This window comes from Varroa destructor, unplaced genomic scaffold, assembly GCF_002443255.2.
Source record: "Varroa destructor unplaced genomic scaffold, Vdes_3.0 BEIS01000002.1, whole genome shotgun sequence".
Lineage (NCBI taxonomy): Eukaryota > Metazoa > Arthropoda > Arachnida > Mesostigmata > Varroidae > Varroa > Varroa destructor.
Window position 1 is genome coordinate 6700158 of NW_019211455.1, and position 27140 is coordinate 6727297.

General features: G+C 43.4%; 5 protein-coding genes across 24 annotated transcripts in view; 3 read left to right on the plus strand and 2 right to left on the minus strand.

Moving 5' to 3' along the window:
* The first annotated feature begins 608 nt into the window (after positions 1-608).
* On the plus strand, positions 609-4011 carry PIG-U (phosphatidylinositol glycan anchor biosynthesis class U). Its single transcript, XM_022792208.2, has 2 exons — positions 609-929; positions 1956-4011. Exons 1-2 carry the CDS (start codon positions 746-748, stop codon positions 3026-3028), a joined length of 1257 nt encoding a protein of 418 aa, XP_022647943.1. The 5' UTR covers positions 609-745; the 3' UTR covers positions 3029-4011.
* Positions 4012-4724: 713 nt separating this feature from the next.
* On the minus strand, positions 4725-9131 carry LOC111244783 (thioredoxin domain-containing protein 11-like). Of its 4 annotated transcripts, none has more exons than XM_086979263.1 (3): positions 8971-9131; positions 8448-8489; positions 4725-7124 (listed from the first exon to the last, which is right to left on the minus strand). In XM_086979263.1, the coding sequence occupies exon 3, from the start codon at positions 7093-7095 to the stop codon at positions 5026-5028; it is 2070 nt and encodes a 689-aa protein (XP_086835389.1). In that variant the 5' UTR covers positions 7096-7124; positions 8448-8489; positions 8971-9131; the 3' UTR covers positions 4725-5025. The 4 variants fall into 4 exon arrangements, with proteins under 4 accessions (XP_086835389.1, XP_022647931.1, XP_086835391.1 ...); XM_022792196.2 differs by having other exon boundaries at positions 8448-8563; positions 8971-9129; XM_086979265.1 differs by lacking the exons at positions 8448-8489; positions 8971-9131 and adding an exon at positions 7761-7914.
* Positions 9132-9502: 371 nt separating this feature from the next.
* Positions 9503-21681, plus strand: ric8a (ric8 guanine nucleotide exchange factor A). 10 transcript variants are annotated; one of them, XM_086979266.1, is made up of 3 exons: positions 9510-9883; positions 16418-16598; positions 19985-21681. In XM_086979266.1, the coding sequence occupies exon 3, from the start codon at positions 20037-20039 to the stop codon at positions 21543-21545; it is 1509 nt and encodes a 502-aa protein (XP_086835392.1). In that variant the 5' UTR covers positions 9510-9883; positions 16418-16598; positions 19985-20036; the 3' UTR covers positions 21546-21681. The 10 variants fall into 10 exon arrangements, with proteins under 10 accessions (XP_022647939.1, XP_086835392.1, XP_022647933.1 ...); XM_086979268.1 differs by lacking the exon at positions 9510-9883 and adding an exon at positions 10846-10980; XM_086979269.1 differs by lacking the exon at positions 9510-9883 and adding an exon at positions 10993-11109.
* A 388-nt stretch (positions 21682-22069) lies between these two features.
* LOC111244782 (sushi, von Willebrand factor type A, EGF and pentraxin domain-containing protein 1-like) overlaps positions 22070-27140 on the minus strand; it is a 38713-nt gene continuing 33642 nt past the window's right edge. For 5 of the 8 annotated variants that reach the window (XM_086979251.1, XM_086979250.1, XM_086979252.1 and 2 more), the window contains exon 28: positions 22070-23628. In XM_086979251.1, coding sequence (XP_086835377.1) covers positions 23407-23628 — 222 coding nt within the window. In that variant the 3' untranslated portion in view covers positions 22070-23406. Of the gene's footprint in view, positions 23629-24379; positions 26141-27140 lie in introns of those variants that run through there. The other 3 variants (XR_015320394.1, XM_086979254.1, XM_086979255.1) reach the window with 2 other exon arrangements.
* Positions 23786-26014, plus strand: LOC111244787 (uncharacterized). Its single transcript, XM_022792210.2, has 3 exons — positions 23786-24385; positions 25007-25265; positions 25681-26014. The coding sequence occupies exons 1-3, from the start codon at positions 24382-24384 to the stop codon at positions 26012-26014; spliced, it is 597 nt and encodes a 198-aa protein (XP_022647945.1). The 5' UTR covers positions 23786-24381.

A 27140-nucleotide genomic window follows, 5' to 3' on the forward strand; every position in this document is an offset into this window, starting at 1 on the left:
TCCAATGAGGGAAAGTCTATTGGCACTAGAACACATCTTAGGACTAAGCTAGGAGTTTCATTTCTAATAGAGGTGAGAGGGTTAACAAAAACAATTTACAAGGTATATCCATATAAATGAAAATATAGATGACAGACTATGACTGATAATCACTGACTATCATAAAAATCGCGTTCCCTCGAACAGACATTTTACGAAGCAGCATAACATTTCGCGGCCTAACGCATATGTCTAAAACCACACGAAGTTTTTGCGTGCTTTGTCTTTTTTGCAGCAAAGACGCAAACATAGTGGTGGCCGTATATCGTTGCGTCAGATTTAAATGTCATGAATTAGAGGTCCCTTGGATAAAATAAATTCCCTATAACTCGTCCGATTCTAGATTGGTTTATTGTTGCATTATGGTGTGTTATTTTTTTGGCGAATCTTTGGCCCAAAATGTCCCAGAACTTTCACCTCTGGAATTCTGCTTTCCAGCGACCCCACTCTGAATTGCATTCTTGAATGTAATATTATTTTCACATATACGGAAAAACCACAATCTTCATTACAGCTTATTGACTGACTGCCGCCGACACATCGACACGCAATGACCGAGTGGCGTGTGTGTAATATTTTTGTTTAGCTGCCACCACCTCACATGAGCTCCCTCCCTCATCGGAGCGCTCGGAGAGTACTCGTCATTTTTCCTTTCAATTATTGTTTCGAATTATTATTCGTGAAACTCCGTTAATCTTAGGTAAGCATGGGGACCGCGGTTAACGCCGTGTTTCTAATAACTGGTGGCTATGCTCTGCGATTAGCTTTAATGTGGTCAGAATTCCGGGGTAGAATCGCAGATCGTGTCGAACTCAGCACACCGATGAATTCGTGGAAGAGAGTTGTTGAAGGATACTTTTTGGAGAAGCATGGAATCAATCCATATTCAGGTTAGCAGTATAGATTTTGAAACAAAGTGTGTATACCTTTTGAGACAACACCCGCCGTTGTTAGGCACCTGGTCATTAATTTTTGCGTTGTTTGTGAAGACGTATACAATTTTTGGGTATAAAAACAAAACGTCAGCTACCAGAGTTTAAATACTACGGCTCGAAATAAAAGCGTATATTTACTCGAATTATTACGATCAATTATAATTTACAAAAGACTATAATTAAAAATTATAATTTAAAAAATATAAAAAATACAGAAATGGTTTATAAAACTATAATATTACGAATCCTTACTTACATTATTATACGATATTACGAATGGTGACTGTATGTTCATAATTTCTTAATTCATTCATTTACATTTTTAAAACCAAAGTACTAGGTATATTTTGGAAAATGCACCCAAGGCTTTGTAAGTCCCACTGCTCCAATAATGAGGTAATTTAAGGTGTAGCATGCTATCTTGATAACACTAACACTTTTTCGATGTGCCCAAAGGTGCAATATTATTCTTTTACATAAAAATTGTATACCCTAAAGCACTATTCGTTTGTTGGAAGCAGCAGCAGTATCATTCGTAGTGCTTTAGAGTGCTTAAGAGTTTTTCTTCGATAAATTAAGTTTTCTCTCTCAGTGCATTTTCCTACTTTTTAAGAGACATACCCATACAGTTTTATTATTGCAGTGAAAGTTTAGGATAATCTCATTTAGATTTTATAGCAACATCCTAACTTGTTAGATATTTGATATTTGTTATTACTTTGTGCACAAAGGTGATACGTCAATTTCTATGGAGCATCTGTTAATGCAGTTGCTTAGCCAACTACGTTTTCATCTGATGCTCAATCTATGGCAAAGGCTTTACTTCGTCAGAGTTGTACTTACATCAAATATATTAATGCCTCACGATTTTTCAGACCTACAATATGAAAAACTTTCGTGAACTGTTTATTCATTTGGTAGAGTGACAGAGATAATTTAAACTTATTTACAAAACTTTGTTTCGGGTTTCTCGATTTCTAGGTGATATTCTTCATGAGCCATATCTGTCGCTTCGATTCTATTCGCTTCTGCTGACGTTCCTTCGAAGTAACGGTCTTGTGCATCTCTTCATTGTAGTTGACCTGCTGACTGGCCTCATTCTTTACGCAGCGTCAAAGAAATGCGTCCAGATCCTGTTACATCAGGATCGCAGCCTGTCGAAGGCACAATCCTCAAGAAAACTCGTTCTGACGATAGCAACAGCCCGACAAATTCCCACCCTCGTACTCACTGTCTACTGTTTATCGCCGTTCAATATTCTGTCATGTGTGTCACAGAATACGTCGATATTTGACAATCTATTGCATACTCTTAGCCTACTCGCTATGGTGTACGGCGCTTGGCCGCTAAGTACGGTAACTTTGGCATTGCTCACGTCTCGCTGTCTTCACACAGTTATTCTTGTCGTGCCAGCGGTACTGTTCATTCGACATCGGACCCCGTGTATTCTATTCCTGTCAGCGTACACAGCAATTTTAGCCCAGTTGATGAGTTTTAATAGCGATTCGCATATCTCTGCATATTACTTTCAGCTCGCCGTCACTGATTTGACGCCGAACGTCGGCTTATTTTGGTACTTTTTCACGGAACTGTTCGATCATTTTCGATGGTTTTTCCTGTGTGTGTTCCACCTTAACGTATTTATCTATGTGGCTCCACTGGCAATTAAGCTGCGCAAAGATCCACTGTTGTTGTACTGGACACTCATTGTCACGGTGTCCGTGTTCAAACCGTATCCAAGTCTTGCCGATTTTGCGTTTTACTCTTCGTTACTTCCCATCTTTCGACATCTATTCGACCTGATGCGTCAGGTCATTGTAGTGTTCACAGCCATCGCACTCTGTCTCGTCCTGACACCAATCATGTGGCAACAGTGGATTTTCGCCTATTCAGGAAACGCCAACTTTTACTTCGCCATGACGCTATTGTACAACGTCGCACAAGTGTTTCTGCTCACCGACCTACTGGTATCGGATATGAAGCGTAAATTCTATCTTCAGCACGGTGACGCAAAGGAGTTTGAAGCCAAAAAACTTAAACTTACCCTTGAGTAGCGATCGAAGAGTGAGAGCAGTTCGTTGCAGACGAATAAGAGAGACAAATAGAGCTTGACACCTAGAGAGGCTCCCTAAATGAAGACAAGTGCAGCCACAGCAGAATACCCTCTGCTGATAACTGTTAATAATATAATTATAGTGAAATTTTTAACCTTTTTTCTCGAAGCAGATTCAGCGAGAAAAATTTTCTAGAGCAATGTTGAGTATGAACTGTCAATACGGTTTGATAAATCATGCTCATAAATACAATAAATATATAGTTAAGTCATAGAGTGAAAATGTTTATGAAAGGTAACTGAAAGCAAAAATATAGCGTACAAGTAGAAGAAAACAAAGAAACATAATGACGAGACTTACAGCATGTAAATATGTACAGACTTTCTACGATGAAGTTAATGCGGTGTGCTGAATAAAAACGAAATGCGGCACCTCTGATAAAGGTGCCTTCGATAACAAGATGAATAATGTAGTATGACTTTTGAGAATCACCCAATTGTAGTTAGATTCAAATTTCAGTTGTAAAACTTTTTTTTAATTAGTATTTGGCGCTTAGAGTATTTTTTAAAGACAGTTTGAGTTACTGGAAATAACGTCTCGCACAGGCTGGAGAAATGATGTACTTTTTAAAGTAGAACCTGCCAAATCGAGTATTCTGTCTATACCGATTCTTTCTATATGAATAGTTGATATTGCATATAATATCAGGGTAGCTGAATTTGCGTTGTAAATGCCTACTCCCAAAAATATCTTTAAATATTAAATAAGTTAGTAAAAAACTTGCTTTTTACTTATATTTTCAAAAAATGTGAGTCCTACACAAATCGTTTTCGTGGTTAGTTGTTAATACCAAATTTGTATAGCTTATCATGTTATTCAATCACTGACTTTGGTTTAGTTTGTAAAAAAACTGGTTTCATGTTCGACAGTCATGTAGAATTTTATGAGCTATTCTAACTGAAATATACTTCAAATAATTATGATTATATTTATGTTGTCAGTTTTCTGTAGTAAATTCATACGGGATCTTAACTTTAATTTCGTTTGTTTTATAGTTATCTATACGAATCTTAATACCAGTGGATAGAACCCAAAAATGGTCACATCCTTTATAGTCACTTAATTTGTGTTTCATAAAATTGAGGAAAGCGAAGCCTTAAGCCGAACTTCAGAAATCACAAACTTGACGAATAGATCTTTGCGATACTAGTTAGGCTATTCCTGCGCCATTAGGAACATTAAACAGTAAATAACATTGGAGTTTCTATATTGGCGGCTACGATGCATTCTAGGACCAAAAGACCACGGACCAAAAACTTATACCGAAAGGCTTATTAGTCAAGCTCCACTCCTTTTAATTGCATATTAAATTAAATATACTGTCAAACGACTTATAGCAAAATGATTCTAATAGGATTTCGACTTCAAGCAGTATGTTCAAACTTTTGAACAATGAGTTTTCAGCCAAAAGTTTGTCTCTATTTGAATAACTCATTAAGTTCTTTTATTCTTTTAAAAACCAGCTCCAAAGTCATGAATATATATAGAAATGCAATCCTCAGAAATCTTAAATGGAATATTTTCGAAAACTAATTAAAACGGAATATTATATAGTGACATCCTTCTCGCATGTCTTTATCGCATTAGACTATTAGGTTTTCGACGTTATTTAATGCTGATGACAACAATACGATGATTCTGTACAACGTATACAATGAAAATAGTTTATTTCGGCTTTATTTAGACCTGCATCATATGGGTTACCCTATGCTTCTTACACTGTACAGTCACTCATCATAATTCAACAAAACTTGTATTAAATCTGTCATATTATAGGATCTGCTTTAGCATTAAAGCCAAGTATTTCAAACAGTAAAGTATGCTATTGCTCTGTATTTCCGTATTTAAATAGATCACAGTCACTATATCTTTGCTCTTCCTTGTTTACGGTGTGCCAGAGAACTTTTTTGAAGTCCTAGTGGACGCTTGTCGACAATTCAGAGCGATTGTAGCACCTTGTCGCTGCAGTGCTTGAGAATGAACCGTGTTAGGCACTGGGGCCGCCAGTTTCCTGAATAGCGGATAGTGTCAGAACTGTTTCCTGGAAAGAAGACGACCTGCGGGTAGCTATCGGGCGAATATCGGATGTCCTCAAATCGGCTTCCTTCAGCGTCTACAGTTCGAAATGAGATCGGCGCGGCTTTGAAAAAGTGCGCCACTCTGTGAAAGTTTGCAGCGACACTTTTACAGAAACCACACCAGTTCGTATAGAAGAAAATGACCGTGTCTCGAAAAGCCGACTCCGCTGGCACGATGTGTTGTCCGCTCTTTGACCTGCTGGATCCGGTCAATGATCCAACCACCTCTTCGCTAGGTGGAACGAACTTCTCTGGCTGATCGTGGAATAGATCATGTCGTACAACAGACATCGATTTTTGAAGTTTTTCTCGTAACTTTACGGCATAGCGAGCTACAAAAAATTCGATGCCACGCACGGTGAACTGCGACTGAGGCAGAAGATATTTGATGTCATCCTCAGCATCATAAATGATGGCCGGCGCTTCCAGCGGATACAGTTGGTCATAGAGCGCGCCATCGAGCGTGAGGAATTTGAATAAGTGCTCTTTTCCACAACCAAGACCCCAGAGAAGGCCCTTTGGATGTTTGGCACCGTCTGGCTGTGTTCGATGAGTTTGGCAGATCCGCTTAATTTCTAAGTGTCGCAGATAGAGGCTCTCAAGCCGCTGGCACGTTATGGAAACTGGTATAGCCCAGTTGCTCATGAATGAAATATCGACCGGTGATTTAGTATTGCACTTCATTGATGTCGAGGTACACTCAAAGGGATATGGCATTCGTTTGCAATTGATAGAACGATCCTCAGATCCAACCAGAAGCGACAATAGAACTTGTTTCGAATGTGCCTCATAAGTATCTTGGCACGAGTAGAATTGGAGCGCCATCATATGCAGGTTGAGATTTAAACTCGAGTTTGGATGAGTTCTCACCACGATGAAAGCTTTAGTGCTATTCACGAGTTTAGAGATTTGATTGCTTTTGTAGCCTGAGTTCATCAGATAGCCAGTTGGCTCATGAAACTTTGCGTAGACCCATTTTGAAACTGACGCTACAGTTGGGTTATTACTCTCATCGTAGGTAAGCGTTTCGTTCCACAGGTGAAGCCGCACCGTATCACCGCCTCCTTTAGCAAGCACCGCAAAACCGACTCGCTGACGAGGATCTTTCCTCAACGATTCGAGCGCTAAACTATAGCCGAATCGGTAGTACATTTGAGGAACTGTGACAACAGCAAAATGCCTCGACCTCATCGTGTACCACTCGTAATCTGATGATACAACCGTTATTGGATTAATGACATTATGAAGAAACGTGATGAAGTAATCTTTGGCCAGTGCTGAGTAGATAGGATATTGTATACTGCCCTGACCTCTTACATACACACTTACTGAGGGGTAGAATTTAAACTGGTAGTACTTGAAGCAAGCTGAATTTTGCCAGCAGTTAATTGCCACGAAACGGACATCTTGAAATTCCTTGGCAACTTCGTCGAGAACTTGGAGGCTTTCGCGACTGGTCGCATCCCACGGAGCATAATACAGTGTCACGGTGATTTCATGTTTCAAGAACTCATCGTATACGGTACTTAGTTCACCGTCATAGACATCCAGATACGACACATTTGTCAATAGTGGATGTCCTGGAGGTGCCTCCCTCGTAAGACGCCGAAGTCCACCAGCAGTGATAAACTGGTTAACTACAGCTCCGGCGAGACAGCTAACCGCTAAAAGAATCTCAATCCGTTTTACTCTGGTGGCCATAGTTGCTTGAGTGTCCACTTCGGTGACGTCTTCCCAGTTGTCTTCGTCGTCGTCTTTTGATACTCCTTCACCGTTCTGGTTTTGTCTATCGTCCACTCCAGATTCAAAAACGTCCTGGTTTACAAAGGGATCACTTGATGACGAGCTGTCGTTTAGTATCGGGTCAAGGTCTTCTGAGGAGCTTTCTACTGGGGGCTGGCTTTCGTCTTCTCCTCCGCCTTGCTCCATGGTCGATCACACGTCATCCATCGAGGATCCTAAAACACCAAAAATAAGAAAATCATAACATTCATAACATCAGATTTAGTTTCAATAGTACTTTATATTCTCACATTTTATGGAACTTTTTTCGTTGACTTAAATCAGGTTCGAAACATATTAGCAAAATCCAACGCGATAACTCTATTGCCATGGCTATTTATGCTGCAGCTAATACTTCGTGTTGTTTGAAATAAGGAAATCACACCTTTAACATAATAAATCATTATCAAAATATTGCTTGTTTAGATTGTCTGGATTCAGTGGAGCTTGGCGTTCAAAGCGCTGGATCGGAATTTACCTGAATTGGACTTACTTAGCTTTACAAAATTAGAACTTATGCACTAAGTTTTCATATGGAGTTTACCCGAATAAATCTTAATATTTAGCTATTACTGATAATAATAATAGTAATATTAATTATTATTGTTACTATTTTGCAGCTGTCAAGGTGGAACTGTAACCCTCTCAGTTGCGATTTGAGATGGAAAATAAATTTACCTTTACCGCTTGACATAAATTCATACATACCCGTGTGAAAATATATTAAAACTGCAGCTTTGGCTAGTTCAAATAATGTAGAAGTCTCTTAAATAAAGTTAATAAATAAATAAGCTATTGCAGTTTGAGATTACATGAATATTGATTTCCTCTGCTCTAAAGCTATCACGCTTCAGTCAGCCACAGCCTTTTTGGTGGTCAGGTGAAAATATGGAGATATCCGAAGGGAAACACATGTCGACAGGAGCTAGAAGCGTCTGTGCTACGTGTACAAACAACGGAACGTTCCATTTGTCTATGACAGGATCGCCGATCGAATTCGATGGTCAAATACGTACAGTTCAAATAACTTGCATCTATTCGCCGTCGGATACACTCCTGTACCCTTGCAAACACAATACGCGCTAGTTTTCTACGGTACAACAGATATTAGCCTAAATAGTAAGCTTGTGTATTGGTTTATACGATTCAGCCCTACGCTATATAATTAGAAAGATAGATAAACAGATAATACCATTATTATAAACACTCTGCCTAAGTAGGAGAAGGAGCGTTTGGAAATAACTTTTTCTATTGGCAGGGACTGACCTGTGTTTCGAATCGCGCCATACGATAAATATATAATTTGTATCAAATAGTAGAAAACGGAAAACATATAAAAGTTCGGAATTCGGGTAGTGAGAGGGTTGTCCATTACAACTCGCTAACAATGGAAAAACAAAACAACACCGAATTCACTGAAAATGTGCTTTTTTTGTATAGTAAAAATTTTGGAATCACTGTACGAAGCTAAAGGTTTCTCAGGTAACAAAGCCACTTACCTCCTACTGTGCTGCCGATCGTCCCTGTATGGCGCCACTTCACTATATACCACACTCACAAAACGAAGATCTTCCCTATCATTATCCACGCACGTTACGTAACTCGGCTGTGATAACTGCTAAGATTAGTACACAAATGATCTTTTTACGCGCATGTAGCTAATATTACCTGTTTGATTATCGTATCACAGGATTTTGGTTGCTGTTCATTAAAACATGACCGTGTGTGCGTCTTTCTTCGAAGAATTTTATAGGGAAATAAGTACTTGTTGTTAACGATCGATGAATGAGGCGATTAGCAAAAGACAACCGAGAAAACGAACGATACGAAAATGCAAAAAACAAACAGAGCACAGATTAAAAAAAATAACTGTTGTTTTCTGTTTATGGTTTTTTCGTCGTTCGTTATATTGTTTTTTTACTATATTTCTTCATTCATTATCTGCCTCTCCTGCCGTTTGGTGGTGATTCTATTTACGATAGGCTCGTGGCGGCAGCGTCTAGTAGCGACTCGAGCACTTACACTCGTCTTCGGCATTGTCCTACAGCGCAGAATACCGCTCGACTCGTATGTGACGTTTCCTTCGTGTCTGACGCCCGTTGCGCTGTTCGGCTTCGTCCGATTCCTTCGTCGAATAGCAGTGATAGAAGCTACGATGCCGATCGCAGGCAACAGGCATTCGAATCATACAATAAGTGTCGTCGGCACTAGAGCGCTCGATGGAGGCGCCAGCGACAGCCATGGCCGTCGTCTGCTATGAGCCGCTCCATTGTTGGCGCGAACGAATTCGTGGAGGGTGTTCATGTCCGTTCGTTATCATCATCATGCATATTGCGACCGTATCCGCTGTGGAACGCTAAGCATGTTGTTACCTTTCTGGCCCCTTTCCGCGACTGCGCAGCTTAGTTACAGTGGCAGCAGCTGTGTTAAAGGCGATAGTGGCGACTCCAGTCTTCTGCAAATCTAAACAAACAAGAACTTCCACTCTCCCACCGCTTTGCTATGCGCAGACCGTGTTGGGTTCAGGATCGACGGCGTTTTAGCTCTGACCGTCGGTTGGGTCGGCTGGGCTCCGCGTTATTCGCTTGTTGCGTTCGCAACACGAACAAAACCAGATTAAATGAAATTGACAAGATACAAAGCGATTAGATTCGAACAGTAGATAAATATGAGGAGGGAGAGGGCTGGCTGTTGTTGTTGTTGTTGTTGCCGTCGTTATCTGTACTAGCCGTGATGTTTGTTAACATGATTGAAGTGTACGACTGTTAAGTGTCCCTGCTAGTGTGTGACCCACAGCTTGTTTTATCGAATTTCTGTGAAAACGGACGAACCCGGAAAATCTCGCTAACGGAAAAAAAGGACAACGAAATCAACAAAGGTTCCCAAGCTGCAACCGCGTCAGCAACAACCGCGACCGTCACCATTAACACTTCGTGTAAGTGTTAATAGCGTTCAAAGACACAGACACACGCATACATACACACTCACACACATGTTATTCAAAACGTTATGTAAGATTCGGGATGTACATAATATGAGTGCATACACGAATCGTGCATCGTGATGTTACGATAAAAGTGCGTATTGTGCTCACCCCGCAGTCTCAGAGATCGTATGTCCCCGAAAGTTTTCGACGACCTCTTTTCCAGCAAAGGCTAAACGACCCATGTAACGGTCAGCTAACCGCTAGCAGCAGCTTGAGCAGACGTACGATCTGAACAGATCTTTTGATGAGGCGTGCGTAGCGATTTGGCAGTCAGCCCAACGCTACTGGACTAGTACGCACTGTTTTCTTGTTTGCACGCGAGCCGGCTAGCTGATTTTCGCTGGTCAATTTACCCGCTCGCTCATCCTCCGATCCGTCAGTTGGACAGTTTCTGCCTTCTACTCGTTCCTTTTGACGGCCGGAGACGCCGAATTAGATGCATGATCTCCCAGTGTTCCCAATGTCGTCGTTGCAATGATTTTCCCTATCCACGATTAATATATCGTACGCGACATGGGGTCTGTGGCGGTGTTTTTTGAATGGAGGGGTTATCTCAATGTCTGGAAACAACGACAACGATAGCGAGGAAAAAGAAGGGGAGGAGGAAAAGGGAAGCCAACGATGAATCTCCTTCTCTTTTCCGTGTGTTGTATACTATCGCAGTTCAGCGATTAGCGGTGCCTCGTTCTGTTGAAAAGTGTTTGCGATGGCGGCAGCAGCGCCGGAGGAGCCATTTGTATCATCATCACCATCATCATCATCATCATCGTTGATGGCTGGATTGAGGCAGCGATGGTTGCAGCGGCACTGAGATACCCACCATCAGGCACATTGTCTGTTTGTGTGTGCTGTATCCCCGTGCTGCTGCTGCCGCCGCCGCCGTCGCGTCGCTCGGCCTGCGCTATTACTACTCTATCAATGTAGCCTGCGCTGCTGCTGTTGCTGTTTTTGTTGGGGTGGTGAATGCCAGCGGCAGGAGAGCGGTGGGGGCCTCTCGACACTTGCAACTATTTATACCTTTTGCCTCTTCTTCGACTATCAAACTGGTGAGTATCAAGCAGACACGTTTGGACGTATGCGCGCGAGTGCTACTTTGGCTATGACTAGCAGAGCGTCCATTGTGTGTTACCCCCTCCTCCGCCTGACGCATCGATCGATCTTCGTGCTTGACTACTGTGCGTATGCATCTATTCTAGCAAAACTATCCGAAGGAGGATAAAAGGAAAAGGCTACTTAATGTACTATGGCCTGCTTCTGCTGTTGCAGCAGCAGCAGCTAACCTTGCTGGAAATGTTATAAAGGCCGTAGTCGTCGGTGTTAGCGTAGGCAGCAGGGGTGTGTCTGAGCGTTGCGCACATCTGCTACGACTGCGTCGAACCGCATCGACGGCCACGATTGGCGAGCAAACCAGCCATCCGGCGCTGAACGAGCCAGCCGCTGGTCCGGTGGGCTGCTCGCCGCTGCTAGTTTGCCGCTCCACTCGGTGCAGCAAGCAGCAGTATCGGCACAGTCTGCGTCAACGACGACGGCGGCGGCGACCATACGATTATTAAGTGAGTTTTGCTGGCCGTGGTGACGGTGCGTGCGTACATGATGCGAATGCTGTATGCCGTCGCTTGTCCGCTGTGTCTGTGTATGTGTAGGTCCGTGTGAGATGTTCTCGTCATGGTCTCGTTTTTGCCTCGGTCGTTGCTGCTGTGGGCCTGGCTGGCCGTGTGTCTGTCTGGCAGCGTCCGTCGCAAGCTGGATAGGGACGCACGCACGGACGGATGGACCGATCGTCATCAGCGATTTGAGCGGCTGGCTGGTTGGCTGGCTGGCTGGCCAGGTAGGCATGCAGGCAGGCGAAGCTGCAGCGACAGCCATGACAGCAGTGGTTCGGTGAACGCTGCCGCGGCAGAAGTGGACGACTGAGTGGTTGTGATGGCAGCGACAGCAGCGGCAGCTTCAGTTGTGGTGTCCGCCTGTTCTACAGTCTCTGTCCGTTCGCAGTAGACTCGCCGTCCCTTTCTGCTGCCGCCGTCGCCACCGCCGTGGCCTGAGCACGTCTGAGAGCTGTTGTGGCTCTGTCTGATACACTAGGCAAGCGGTAGCAAGCTGCGAGCGCCCCAGCGTCCTGGCGTTATTGCTTTACGTTCGCTTACTCCTCACTCGCTCGCTCACGCGCTCACTCGTTCTTCGTTGGGTGCGCAGAGAAGAAGCAACGCTGCGCCGTCTGTCTGTGCGGCCGCCGCTGTTGACGGTAGCAGGACTTTACCACTACCAGTGCTGCTGCTGCTGCTGGTGCTGCTGCTGCTGCTGGTGCTGCTGCCGCCGCTAGTGCGCCGTGCGGTGCGATCCGGTGTGGTCGCGTTTGTAGTGGTAGTGATCGTAGTAACTGCAATGGGAGGGGGAACTTTAGCTGCGACGACGTTGCTAGATCTGGTGTTTTCACGAAGATACAACTAGTCGCGGTGCGTCCTTGCGTGCCATTGTCCGTGTCGTTGGCCTGCGTGTAGTCCTTTCGACGCTGGTGAGTAGTAGTAGTAGTAGTAGTAGTAGTGTTAATGCTGGTGCTCCTGTTCCTACTCCTGATCCTGCCACTGTTGCATGTGAAACTGTTGTGGTTGCCATCGCCGTCGTTACCCTTGTTATTGTTGTTGCGACATTTAACGCATAATACCGATGAAAGGCCATAGAACGACAAACAGCCGCAACGAGTGGGTGTCCAAGTAGTCAGTCATAGGCGAATCTACCGGTGATGCTACAATCGCTGTCATTTGTGTTAGTGTTAGCGGCAGTTGTAAGTCTGGCCATTGTATTAGCAGTAGTTGCCGTTAATAGCTACCTCTAAAACATGTCGTGTCGAGGCTGGTGCTTGTGAAAGACGCAGCGCTGACGGTATTGTCGAAAGCTGGTGCCAGTTGTTGCTACTGCTGCTGCTGCTGCTGACGCTGCGGTTAGCGTACGCCGTTGTTGTAGATACTGATATCGTTGTAAGTTATTGAAAAACGTCGCGCGAAGTCGTATTGCTATAGTCGGTGATTGAGCAAAAGTCACGAGACAGATAATGAGAGCAGATGTTCCATTGTAACTGGTGACGTCATGATTATTAGATTCTGGCACTTGGCGCTCCTGTCGTGAACGTGAAAGGCACCGAAGTGAATAAGATTGCGAAACGTGTTCGCAAAAGTTTTTGAGTCGTCATGTGTAGTCGCGATATCCGGGAAGCGTACGCTGTTCCAGAGCGTATGACGATGCACTTCAAGCGTGCGCAGGCTCAACAAAATAATCTTCTATATATATGCAATATGCGACAGTATGCAATAAGTAACAAACAGCAAAGAAATCAGGACGGCAGACCTGAGTGATCAGTCGAATACGTTTATGCAATGCATGAATCGGACGGGCTGCCGCTGTCGCAAACCTTCAGACTACCGCAAATCGTGCGAATCAACCCGTTGTTAGTCGCGCTATCATGGTTGTATGTGTTTTTATAACATACCACTTTCAGTCCGTGCTAGTTTCGATCTTTATTGCCTTGCAAGTGTATCTCTGTTGTGCATATGTTTCTTTGATGCTTTCATCTCTATACGGCTGGCTTTAATACGTGCGAGTTTCGTAAGTTATTCTTCTGCGTACGTTTTCTTGCCTACGCATCAACAACCCCACGTAAAACGGGGAGCATTTTAGCTCTGATAGCGTCTAGGCTGCCATCTCCACAATCAGTTACAGTGTGTGCCTAACTTTCGTTGACTATATATCTGTACAGTTTTCTTTTGTTTATCTGTTTTTTCGGCGCAATAATCATACATGTATTTACAGTCATGTGTTAACTCCTTAATGTTAAACGACAGTGCGAAAAGAAATCTCTCGTTTTTTCGCTTGCTACTTGCTTGCGTCTCTGGTTATCGTCCCGTCTCCGTTTGTCTGTCGCCCGCGGTGGACATACGGCTACTGCTGCTGCCGCTCCCACTAATGATGATGCAAGTGAAAGTGGTGTGCGTCTGTTGCTGCTGCTGTTGTTGTTATCTTCGTGATCGTCGTCGTTACCGTTGAGTGTCGTTGTTTCGTTGCCGTTGCTGCGTCGGGTGTTGCCTGTCGATTCGTCGGGCAACGGCGCAGTCAGCGACTGCAGCCAGTCCAGCGACTGCGTTCGGCTAGAGACAGACATACCGACAGAGAGTAGGCACCAGGCAAGGCAGCAACGGCGGCGGCAGGCTCGGGGGGCCTCCGGGAAGCGAGGAGCAAGCGAATGCGAGCAGCAGCAGCAATAGCAACTACTGCGACTGACTGCGACGAGCGAATCGCTAACAACAACAACAGCAGCGACGGCTGAACGACGAACGGCAGTACCAGCAGCAGCAGCAGCAACGAGGCCAACGACAACGACTGCGACGAGGAGCTCCAAGCAAGCGAGCAAACTATGCTGCGCTCCTGCCGGTAGAGGCCGTGTGTTGGCGGCGTCTGTGCTGGTGGGTAGCAGTAGATAGTAGAGGTAGAAATGTTGGGAGATGAAGCTCCGTTGCGTCGTTGCCGAGGCGCCGACAGAGACGACGAGCGCTGTGACGCCGCTTGAACTGCTGCTGCGACCAGAAGCAGCAAAGGCACTACCCCCTCAAAATATCCACAACGTGGGCTATGATCGCGATGATGATAATAATGATGATGGCGATAATGCTGATGCTGATGCTGCTGTTGCTCTGAGATCTGTACATTCACCTCTCTTCATGACATATGCATAATGCGCAGGGACGTTGCGGGGTCCCTCCGGTTATTTTCGGGCGTAGACAGACGGAGACAGAGAGAGAGTGAGAGCGAATGCGAGAACAAGACCTCTTAGGTCGCATAAACAAAATCCTAGGAAGCAGGCCATAGGACAGACAAATCTTTAAATGATTTGCGAGCCAGCTGTCCATTTAAAAACAATCGATGCCGGAACAGTAGGCACAGAAACTTCTTTTAATTTTCTGTACTACGATGAATCACTAGACAAAAACAGGACAACTCACCGAATACTTATACTTCAGATATGTGATGTAGTCTCTCATCATGTTACGCTTCAATTCAATGAGTTATATGGTTGACTGAAAACAAAACTAATCTATATGATAAGTAGCTAATGTCACGTGTTGAGCAAAAGACACGGAACAATGCGAATTTCATACCTCATGGTGAATCCTCGTTTTTCGGCGTTTTTGTTTTGATTGTTTATTTGGCAGAAAACGGTCATCGACAATCGCATTTCCCTTTTCTTTTAGTCTCCTTGTGAGACGTAGAAATTGTATTCCTATTGAATTTGAAACATTTACCCCAACCCCCGTGAGCAATAATAGCAGTAATCAGAGTCGTGATGCTGTAGAACACGAAACGTGATCGCAACGTGCTCATTCAATGCGGGGGCTCACCGACCCTGCTGATGATGATTATGGTTATGATGAGGATGACGATATGCCTGTCCCCCGTACGGTTATGTGAGAGGCGGGGAAAGCTGGAGCGACGGTTGGCCGTCATGCTATTCGTTGCCGTTACCGGCGTTGTTGTCGTCGTAAAGACGACGGCTGCCGCTGCCGTTGGTGTTGCTGATACTATTGATAATGATGCTGCTGTCACCATTGCTGCTACGGTGGTTCGTTTCTTCGACCGTTGCGATACTCAGACACTGTTCCGTTGCGCGCAGTGCTACTGCGTTCTTTTCTACGATCTATGGTACGAACACTAGCTGAAACAGCGCTGGCACCAGCAACGGCCCTGACAAACGGTTGCAACGGTTTCGCGGCAAACCGCGCTTTGCGCGCGCGCGCAGCCACATTACTCAAGCAAAACGACCACGACGACAACGACGTTGGTGATTGTGGTGTTGATGATTACAAGTTGGCAAAGCGAGCCGCAGTCAGCGGGTACAGATTGCAAATTAGCTGTTGTTGCTGGCTTAGCAGTCAGCAGTCTAAAGCTGTAACCGTTGCACCGCAAAACGCGTCGCGTCGAAGACATGGCCCTGGCAGACTGACTCGCGGGCAAGTAGGTCGATTTTGTTGTCACACAGTGGCAAGTATAATGCGTTGTTGCCCAGCCGCAACCGTATACTGGGGACCGTTGGGGGTAGAGGGCACTAGTGAGACCTAGTATTATGTTGTGATATGATATGAAATGCGTTGCTGTTGCGTCCATCTAGCAACAACAGCAGCAATAGCGGTGCTTTGATTTGCTTTCGGTTCATCTATTTTAGGCGTCACACATTTTAATTGGTCACCACATAGGTTATTAGATTATTCATTGTCTATTTGACATAAATGTAAACAGACAGATAGGCTGTTGACGTGGTAGGTCACGCGAGAGAGCAATGGATATCGAAACCGAAAAAAACTGTGAGGCATTACGAATTAGGAATGAATTACCACTCAAGCTTCAAATTGTATACAATCCATATGGAGATGGAAATCTTACCTGTGGAAGAACGTGGCCTGGAGTGCTGCTGACGGTCGTACACGTTGGTCGTTTCAGATACACGCACTATACTCAAGACAACAACAACAACAACAGCGGCCGATCTGCAACGACGCCTACAGCGATAGCGACGACGACGGCAACCACAAGGTTTCAACGACGGCTGGTGCGAGTAAGGCAGCAGGAGCTGTCTGAGCTATCTTAAGGTTATCGGGCGGGTCTTCATTGCACTGAAAAGGTAAAGAACGAATAGTGCAGTGCGTCGGCAGAGATTGTCAACATCTTTGAAGAACTGCCAGGCGCCGAGGCAGTTTTGAGGTAAATCGAGTGAGCGGAGAAAACAGACATCTTGTGCCGTGTTATCAGCTCATCGTGGTTCAGCAACCCGGTGTTCACCCTGTGCATCGATTAAAGCATCTGCTAGATGATAAAAACGAACTGACATTTCTATTGATCAGCAGTAGTCAGGTCAATCGTGCCCAACAGATCCAGAGTCTAGCCGTGAATTCGTTTGCAAAACAGTCAGTCGTACCTTACAAAGAGGTCGTAAGCAAAGCTACGAGAAAACCCAGAAAAGTAAACGAGCAAAAGAATGTCGATGGACTGGGCGCAGGGCGCTGCGGCGCTTGTCAAATTTAATAATGAAAATGCGCAGGTGTTCCACTTTGGCGAGGCACTTTTGCAAGAAGTTTCAGGCAAGGTAAAGTATGTAATGGCGGCCACTGAGGGCTCTGAGGAAGACCGCATAACAGCACTGTCCACGTTACGCATCCTTAGTAGAGACAACCGTCTCACGGATTCAGTATTTAACACTGAGGTAGTAGATAAGTTGTGCGCTATCTCGAAGCTAAGCACGAATTCGGGTCCGATCGAGCCACAGAGCACGAAAGCAGTGCTTGAAGCTGAAAAAGTACTCTGCAATTTAATCTTTCACAGCGTGGCAATTCGGGATCAGTGCGCAGCTAATGGGACCCTGCAGTCGCTAGTGAAACGTATGTTAACCGTTGGCGAGGTTTGCAGGGATATCCAGCATTTTGACATGCGTATTCTTTTCGGCATGACAGCTTTAAAGGCGGATACTCGCACCTTTGTGAGAGAAGAACTGGCAGCCATTCCCCCGTTGTGCGAAATTCTTGAAAAATTACAAGGCGATTCGAGCGATTATTTGTCCTGGGCACTTAAAGTGCTCTACAATCTCACTGTAAACATGGACGAAAAAGACAAACAAAAGAACAAGGATTGCTTTGGCAGGCTGGTCGCAGTGTTGCGGCAGTTATTGTTAGACATGCGCGAAGACAAGCAGATGGTGGGCGAAATTATAAATTTACTAAGCAACATGAGCAAGACGGCATTACAGGGGATATTATCGCCAACGATAGCTTCGGATACTAAGAAATTCATGCATTACAACATGGAAGCAGTGGACATATTGATAGACCAACTCGAGCACAAATTGGACACGCCGCACAAGAAAGAATTTCTTGTCCCGGTTCTACTGTGCCTATCCGAGGCATCACGGGGTTCGAGAGTAATCCGCAAGTATCTCAAAAGTCGCATCCTCCCCCCTTTGGAAGACGTCATGAATCGCCCGGAAGAAGGGGACACCTTGCGGAACAAGCTCGTCCGATTGATGACTTCACCCCTCACCGAGGTAAAGTGCGCAGCGGCGGATCTGCTTTTCGTTCTGTGCAAAGAGAAAGTGGGCCGTCTTATCAAGTATACGGGTTATGGTAATGCGGCTGGCCTTCTTGCAAGCCGTGGCCTGATGTTGGGCGGGCGCGGCCAAGGGCAGTATTCATCAGAGAGTGAGAACAGCGACACCGAGGAGTACACGAAGTACAAGGATTCAATAAATCCTGTACTCGGATGTTACGAAGCACCGAAGCCACATCCAATAGAGGGAATGACCCAAGAGCAGAAGGAATACGAAGCTATGCAGCTGGTTCAACTAATGGATCGCCTGACGCGCGGCGGAGTCGTTAAGCCTTGCTCGGTCGGTGAAGACGGCAAACCACACCCTGTAGACCACGTCCTACAGCTACTGGAGCAGCGCGGTGATCTCGATAGGGACCTCACCGAAAGTGAAGAAGATTAGCGCTAGGGAAGCTCGACAAACTCTTAGCTCTCTCTTTACCTTCGGCTGAACGCGGCCGCAACTTAGACAAAAAAAAATCAAGCGAAGAAGTAATTAATCCTCTTTTGTTTCGCCTAATCATACGGCGCTACGCACATTATCAGCGTGGTTCCGTGTTTAGTGGGTGATGAAAGGATGATGATGTGACAAGATACGCGGGTGCGTTAGAGCAGTGCATATGGAACATTCTTGAGCTCTGAAAAAGATGGTAACTAACTATTTGCCTTTTGAAAATGTCAGTAATAGCAAAATATTATATGATGCATAATGAGCGAATGAATAATCATAACGAGAGTGGCGACGGAAATGAATAAAAGTAAAATTTTTCGTGGAACTAAGGCACTAGAAGTACTCTACAGCCACTTGCCAATCAATTACCAATAACAATTCATTTATCAAGTTTGTCTCTACAAGCCCTAAAATTGGCATACACGACACGGAACCTGGTCTGTCAGCCGACGCACGTCCTGCTATCAGTCACTTGATTTAACACGTTTGTGCAATTGACGGGCGTAAACTTTCTTCACTTCGCCTTCATAATGAGTCATGCGAAAATTAGTATAAATGTAAGATGAAATAAGTGAACTCTAATTAACTGTAGAAGTTACATGACCTTCAGATTACAATATACTATAGTAACCGTGGTAGGGGAACTGATTGCATTCACCTAATGAGTGCTAATATATACTCTAGTATTCTGTTGATACATCGACGCCAATAAGGTAGTCGATCAAATCGACCAAAGAAAAAAACTTTTAATATCTTTCTCATGGAACACATAAAACCGTCATTAGATTTGGACATATATATATATATATATACATACATACATGCATAAATACACATATATATTCGTGGTCTTGGCAGGGTTGAACTTGATGTTTGTCGAACTTGTATCGCGTTCTGTATTGCGAATCAAACGGCACCGATAGTTTCGTGGATTAAAACATGTTCATGTCTCCTGCAAAACAATACTAAGAAACGATCTTATTGTTCGTGCGTATTGAAAAAAAAGACTAAATCGAAAAAAAGAGCCAATACTGCAAGACACGTGCGATATGAGATGCTCCGCGACCTTTTCACTATGTACACTATGATGTGATGATGGTTCAAGGATACTGCGAAGGACGAATCTAATAACATAAGTCTGTGATGTGAGTGAGACGCGTCTATATGTAGACAAAGGTATATATATATATATAGGAATGCCCATGAACAGCTTAAGGAAAGCGTACGGTAATGATGATATAAATTATGATCAACTGATCAACAATAACAAGGGTATTCCAATTCTAATGAAGGGTAGAAATACGACATTACGTATATAATCAAAATTAATACAATAAATAAATTGTCAAGCTACCAGTGGAAAATGTTTTTCATGATTTACTATATTGTAACTGTAATTAATATCTGTGCTATCCTAATGTTTATGCAAATATGGTGATCCAGTGCCCCTAATAGGTTTGTGTATTTGTGTTTGTTTGCAGATGAGTAACGTATCCCGAAAGCAGTTTCCTTACAGTTGTCGAAATTGTAGCCATGGATGAAGAAATCGACGATTTCGGAGATTTTGAAGATTTCCAAGTACCGGCATCTCACGAACCCACGATTAGAAATAATGAGATGCTATCCATACAGAAAGGTCCTAAAAAAAGTGTAATGCTGACAAAAACTGATTTAAGCTCGTCGTCGGTACAATGTGACTCAGCTAAGCCCATCACAGTGAAACAAGTGCAACAGGACAAGTGTGATACTATCTCGAATACATCTGCGAGTATTTCCGTTCAACATGATACGTGTTCAAAGAAACCGGATCCGAAAAGTTGTACAGCTTCCAATAAAGTTGGCGACTGTGTGGGGAAGTTAGACGAAACATCTTCACTACAGAGTAGCAAAATAGGTGGGGTGTCTTCGTCTCCACAAAGTTCTCTGTATCAAGAGGGAAGAAGCGACTCGACGTTTTTGGCAACTAAACGCGATGTCATCGATAATATGGCCCATAGTGTGAACGAAGCTCGATCATGTTGGGATCATCACCGTTCATCAAAAGATTCCGCCGTTGACGAAACCTGTGATGGGATAAATGCTGATAGAGACGTGATTAGGGTGCTTCTTCGAAATGCTGTTGACACCGTCGTGGAACGTGAACAGACCGAGCAATGTAACCTAGTTAGCGAAGAACAACTTGCCAGTACGAAAGGACTTCCAGTCGAACCGAAAAAAGGCCATGAGGAAAACGGAAACACAGGAAACCTCAGTGATATCAAAGATGACTTTCGGGAGTTTAGTGGGCCAGAGGCTGGATGCGATGTTCAACCTTTGCCATTGCTAACAGTCAACGGAATTACGTGTTTAAATGAGCAGCAGACTATTGAAGGCGAATCGATTGATGATGATTTCGGTGATTTTGACCAGGCCGCGTTTAACGAAGGATTTTCAGAAGGATTTGCAAACTTCAAGGCTGCTCCCTCGCCTATAACTTCCAGTGTGTTGTTATCGTGTCCAGGGAATACGACTTTCTCAGATGAGGTACGGCCTTTGACTATTGACCTGTTTCGAGCCACCATCAGCGCAATTTTTACCACCGAAGATACCGAAAACATCGATGATAAGCGACATATACATTCTGAAACGGAAAATGTCGATGGCGCGAGTTTTGTCGCTAGCGTCAAGCGAGACTTGTCTCGCTGCGAAAATGTTGACAATTGGCCGTGTGTCGTGTTTCGGTATGATAATAGTATGACACGTAAGGGTTTGCTAAGTGCTCTTTGTATTAACGAAACGCCAGCTAATTGTCCCCGCTTCGCTATCGATTGCTTCAGCAAGGCGTTCTTACAGCCCGTCAAGCAAAGTAGTCTTTTCGTAAAGGAGAATAGCAGTCCCAGCATGGGACAGAACCCTGCCGAAAGTCCGAATATTAGTGGACAGGAGAAGTTAAGTGATGCTGCCAAGGAAGTTTTAAACAAGATTCCTGACCTAAGCTTTATGAAGGCCGAAGTGCTTACATTTCCCACAGCTGGTCAGGCACCTCTAGGCATTGATTTGTAGAAGGCAGAGGCTCACGGAATTGGACAAGTAGCTTTTATTTAGAGGAATTATAGTGGCGATGATGTCGAATGGATAAACGTTAATATTTACATTCCATGTGTAAATAAATTATGTGACTAATCTATATTTGTTAGTACCAATGGTGTTTTCCTTTTGCATTACGTATATCTGTTGCTCATTATCGACTTTTGAAGTGCCTGTTTGCTTCATAGAGTAAACTAACCATCAAAGTATTCGTTTCAGTTGGACTAGCTACGAGCCACTGCAATGACGACGCTTCTCAAGTTCTTATTTTTTCTGTATTGCAATTATCGCCAACTGCCAGGATTTATGCTACCTAAACACAACCTGTGAACAATGTGAGTTTTGCTCCAGTCTACTATATATATTAGCTAATAACTTTTTCACAAGCATGACTTGTACTCTATATTTTTGTAAGAAGACAATATTTCGATAGTTTTTGCGTTCCTAGTTTGACAGGTGGACATAAATACCTAATTTTAAGTTATTAACGGCAACATCAATGGTATGCAATTGCAAAATACAGCAAATCTTTTTAATATATTTTATTAGAACCGTGTCTTTTTATTCCAGTGAAAATATGTTGGCCGGTGCAAGTGCATCGTCAATTTTATTGTATTTTTTTGCCCGATGTCGTTTCTTTTTCGGGGACAGTACACTGCTGTCCTCTTGACCTTTTATGCGATACTGCTGCCAACGGAACGTGCCTTCTTCCTAAACGCGAAAAAGCGCTGAAGCCTACAGAAGTTCTTAGGAAGGACAGGGGGACAGCTACCCACTCAAGGGCCTTGAGTAAGGACAACCTTGTCCCAATAAAAGCCAATTATGTAAAGATAATCAGATACGTTGCCCAGCGATGGATGATTAGCCCACTAAACCAAGTATAGAAATTTGAAAAAAAAAACTGACTACAATGATAGCAGTAATAATTATATGAATAATATGATTCACAATGCACTTAAGATTTACAGTTGTTTCGTGTGATAGCTTCATCATGTAGTTTCAATGATTCTAGTACCGCTTATTTAAAGGTAAATTTAAGCTAAGCCAAATGAGTCCTAATAAGAGAATTACTTTAGAACTAAGAAAGACGGAAAGCGTAAAACTTGTTTTCAAAAAGTAAATGCCACGTGTTTGTAACTTTGATATAAGGTGGACGATTTCCCTCTGTCACTAATACAAAACGACACAGTTCGCTAAAGGTATCATTCACTCTTGAATCATTGTCAGTTAGGTAATGGAAATTAGAAGATTTAAAGAAGGACTTTCAAGGTTTTGAATAAGTTACGGTACGAAGTAAGGGGGCGTTGCAAACTGTCATTTCTAACGCGATAACGCTATTTATAAGCATATGAGGGACGATAACGATTCTTCTTGGCAATCAGCGTATGCGCACTCTTTCCAAGTGATATCTTAGCCATCTGAAGTGTTCAGTCTTCGTTAAGCATATTGAAGTACTGAACGTTATGATGCTCGAACTAAATGGGTGTGCCTTGCTGCGAGTGCTGCTTTTATCGGAACTGATATACTCCCTTGCAAGCAAAGTAAAGAGTACAATTTGCTATGATTGAAATTTCAGGATTCTATTGCCCCTAATATTCTTGATGTTACGGTCGTTTCGTTACTTTCTCTTATTATCTATATCCTACTTTTTCGCTATTTTTGTTAGCGTCCACTTCAACTAACGTCCATTACAGATATTACTTACAAGTGGTTAAAGTTATTAACCGTGCATGAGTTGTGTAGGCCTAAATTGCATAGAAAAAGAGCAATTAAGCCTCGTTGGTCTTCGAGCACACCAGATGAACAGACTATGATTTGATATAAAATAGGACGAGTTTCAGTCATTGGTTTTTTTAACGCAGTTAAAACGGTGACTCCACGTGCCATCGGATTGGCAAGTACTTACGCCCCGATTAAGAGCGTATACGATGGGGCTCCCGACCTCAACGAGAATCCTTCCTGGCTGACAACTAACAATTACTTCATCTCCAGCTGACGGAAATTGTGACGGGCCTGACTTAGTGTGAAGAAGAACGGTACCAGAATCTGGGTATTCTATCTGTAAGAAACCATAAAATAGTATTGCATCTTTATTAAAGAACAAGTGACGTAGATCACAGTTCAATAAGATATATTGTACCGGCTCTTCGCAGGTGTGTACACAGACTGTATTTATAATCCCTATAAGTTTTATTACTAGAACGTTCAAAACCTACTCTAATATGAGGTTCTCATTTCAGACCATGTTCGTCGAATCTGATACACGCCCTATACTCTCTGCCGTGACTGGGTTGCCGGTCGACTGTCGTCGTCGTCAGCATCATCATCACTGCCATCAATATTATTTCTATTAATACGATGTCATGATTGTCCTCCTCGACTAAGTCAGCGCATCGCATGCGGCGATAATCGATCTTCTTTTTATCTGATTGTTGATCAGTAATGAAGCTCATAGTCAACCTACTTCTGTTGAGCTTCTTCTACGATCACGTGCTATCTTGTGTTCTTTTTCTTTACGAACACTGGTTCCTACACTACATAGTATAATACACTGTGATGTGAATGGACGGACTGCGATGAATGCCTGTGACAAACGACAAAGCTGTGTAACTGTTCGCAATCGTTCCAATGCTGCGATCAGACGTGGCACCTGATCAAAAATATAACAGATAGCTTACGAGTGCTTCCTGCTCTGGAGTCCTTGAATGACAATAAAGCGGATAAACGAAGTGCATGAGGAATGACAGACTATAGGAAAGTGATCGAAAACGAGAACGCGACTAGAAAAGTCTGAAGAAAGAAAAAGCGGATAATGGGTAGTTTTTTTTTATTGCTCAGCCACCTGTAGATGTTTCCGACAGCAGATGGATTTGTAAATGGTATTCTACTCTGATTAGCCCTAGCTGATCCCGTCATATTTCTACGATAACCTTACGAATATTGTTCAATATTCCATTTCTGTTTACGGAATTAAAACCTTAAACTCTCACTCTATGCGACCATCCAACTCTCAGGCGTATATTTCCTGTATGTGTGTACTGTACGTTCACCCAGTATTTTTTCCCTGTAATAATTGTTCACTGTTTTCGAATTTAAGTCCTTCTTTCGGATAAGAAGAAATTACATTGATTGCCCATTGTCCTCTCTAAAGACTTCCAAAACCCATATGATATATCTATCATCCGATTTCGTGACATCTGTGTGCTAACGTGTAGCATGATCTAGGCATGTCGCTCGCGGATATAACCTACGGAAGGTGAATAGAACCTAAACAGCTATCTAATGTTTTGTATGTTATTGTTATTGGTCTTGCTGCTGCTGTTGCTGCCGTTCCTCCGCGTTCGTGCCGCTCTGCATTTGTTTTGTTGTGTTGTGTTGTCGCTATTGACTGTCTTGTTATGTCGGCAAACCTCGTCTACGGAATCTCCAACGAGCAGGGCTAAATCTAGCACCGGTGGTGACTTCAACTGTGAAGGAGGAGCTGATAGCTTCAAATCGCTCAGCCGGCCCACTTGCACCCTTCGACCTTAGTTCACCGGTATTATCGAGCAATGGAATCTTAACCGACCGAGCTACTGGAATGCATTGCTGCGAGTTCTGCGGTTATATGTCATCGAACCGTGGTAATGTCACTTACCACATTCGCTCGAAACACACAGGCGAACGGCCATTTGGCTGCCCATTCTGCGACTACAGGTAAATGCTCCTGATCTAATGCTGACCGTTTTCTACGAGTCACTTTGCATAAAAAGGAATGAGCGTCTTAAAATATTTGTTCGTTGTAAATGTAAAGCACGGTGAGCATTTAGGGCTTATTGACAATCATGATCTTATACTGACCACATGAATGGGAGCGTTTTACATGACTTAGTGTCGTATATTCGATTTGTGACAGTCAGTCCTTTCCTACAGTGTATATGCGACGAACAAAACACTTCTCTGGGATATTCACAAGGTACTCGTTTAATGCGCTGTACGCATTTACACGTGCTACTAATGAATCGTTAACTGCAGGCCCTGCAACAGGCAAATATAAATAATGTGAACTGTATATGCTAGTTCGATATGCAAAATAACATTTCAAATACTTCGCTCTTCATTGACACTCAAGGTCCTCGAGAAAAACTACCCTCCGGCTGCACATGAACCGCCATCGACCTTTCAGTGATGTCCGCAACTGTCGATCGCCTTCAAGTGGAGGCAGGAGCTCAACTCCCAGTGCTGCGCCATCGATTTCACCTGTTTCTGCTATATCGCCTGGCCCAGCGCCAGCTACGTCGCAAGCGTCTTCAGTTTCAAAAATATCTACTGTTTCTCCGGTGAGCCCAATCTCTTCCATGTCGTCTGTGACACCTCGTACAGCGCTAACGGCAGGAATCCCCTATGGAGCTATGGAGCTCATCATGGGAACCAATATCGACCTTATTAGCGGTCAAACCAGGTAGACGATACGAGTGGCTACGAGTGGAAATAGTCATTGGTACATAGGTTCGGTTCGCACGCCCAGACAACGACGATGCATCTTTCCTGTGAGGATCCTATCAATAAGACGAGAGTAGCAGCTCCTCGCACTGTGTGGCATAACAATCCAAAATGAAGGACAAAAGGAAAAACATTTTACTCAGTGCTTACTATTCCCTTGCGATCCAATGTGCTGACCGCAAGCTCCATCCAGTCAGTAAACGATGTCAAAAACAGGGGGTTACCCGCCTGAACATTTTCTGCCCAGGGGTAACTTGCGCAGCAGCAATTCACAATGGTGCTACATACATATATGTGAAGATGCTGAATGAAGACAAACCATGGTGCCTACTAAGAATGTATGAAGATATATACATATATATATATACATATACATACCTAAACACATACAATGTATTTCAAAAAAAAAAAGGTTTGAGGAAAAATATGCTGCGATTTGGAGCTTACACCAGTCCTCCAACTTTCTCTATATAATTACCACCGAGAGAGAAGTCATCCCGAAAAACGCTGTCCTAGACTGTTACACTAGTCGAACACTGCATTTTTCCATTGTCTATTGGAATATTTTGGGATTCATATATTGTGATTATATGTATCTATCTGTATATTACTTTAACAGTAACAAAACGTTAACAGATGAACTTTCTAAAATGTCGTGCTTACGCGGACATGCAGAGAGCTCCTATTAAGGACCGTATTTACATACGAACAATCATAGAAGCAGTACTACTCGATATTTAGTTAGCCACAGATAAAAATTAAGTACACAATTATCGATTTTTAAAAAATTCGTCTAGGACAGCCATACCGGTGCTTTCCATCTGTTTGCCTTGTTTTTTGTAAAGATGTAAAACGGAAAATCTACACAAAGCCCTATAAAGAAGAAAAGGGGAAAATATCGAGTGCCTTTTTACAAATGCAATATCCTCTATACGATATTGCCGACTACTGTCGTGACGTCATTAACATTTTTCTTAACAAGCGACGTACAATGAATGTAGGTTTTTTTCTATTCTGATATAGACATATGTATGCAAAGAGGATAAAATCACATAACAAAGAGAAAACATCAAGAAATCTATATATATG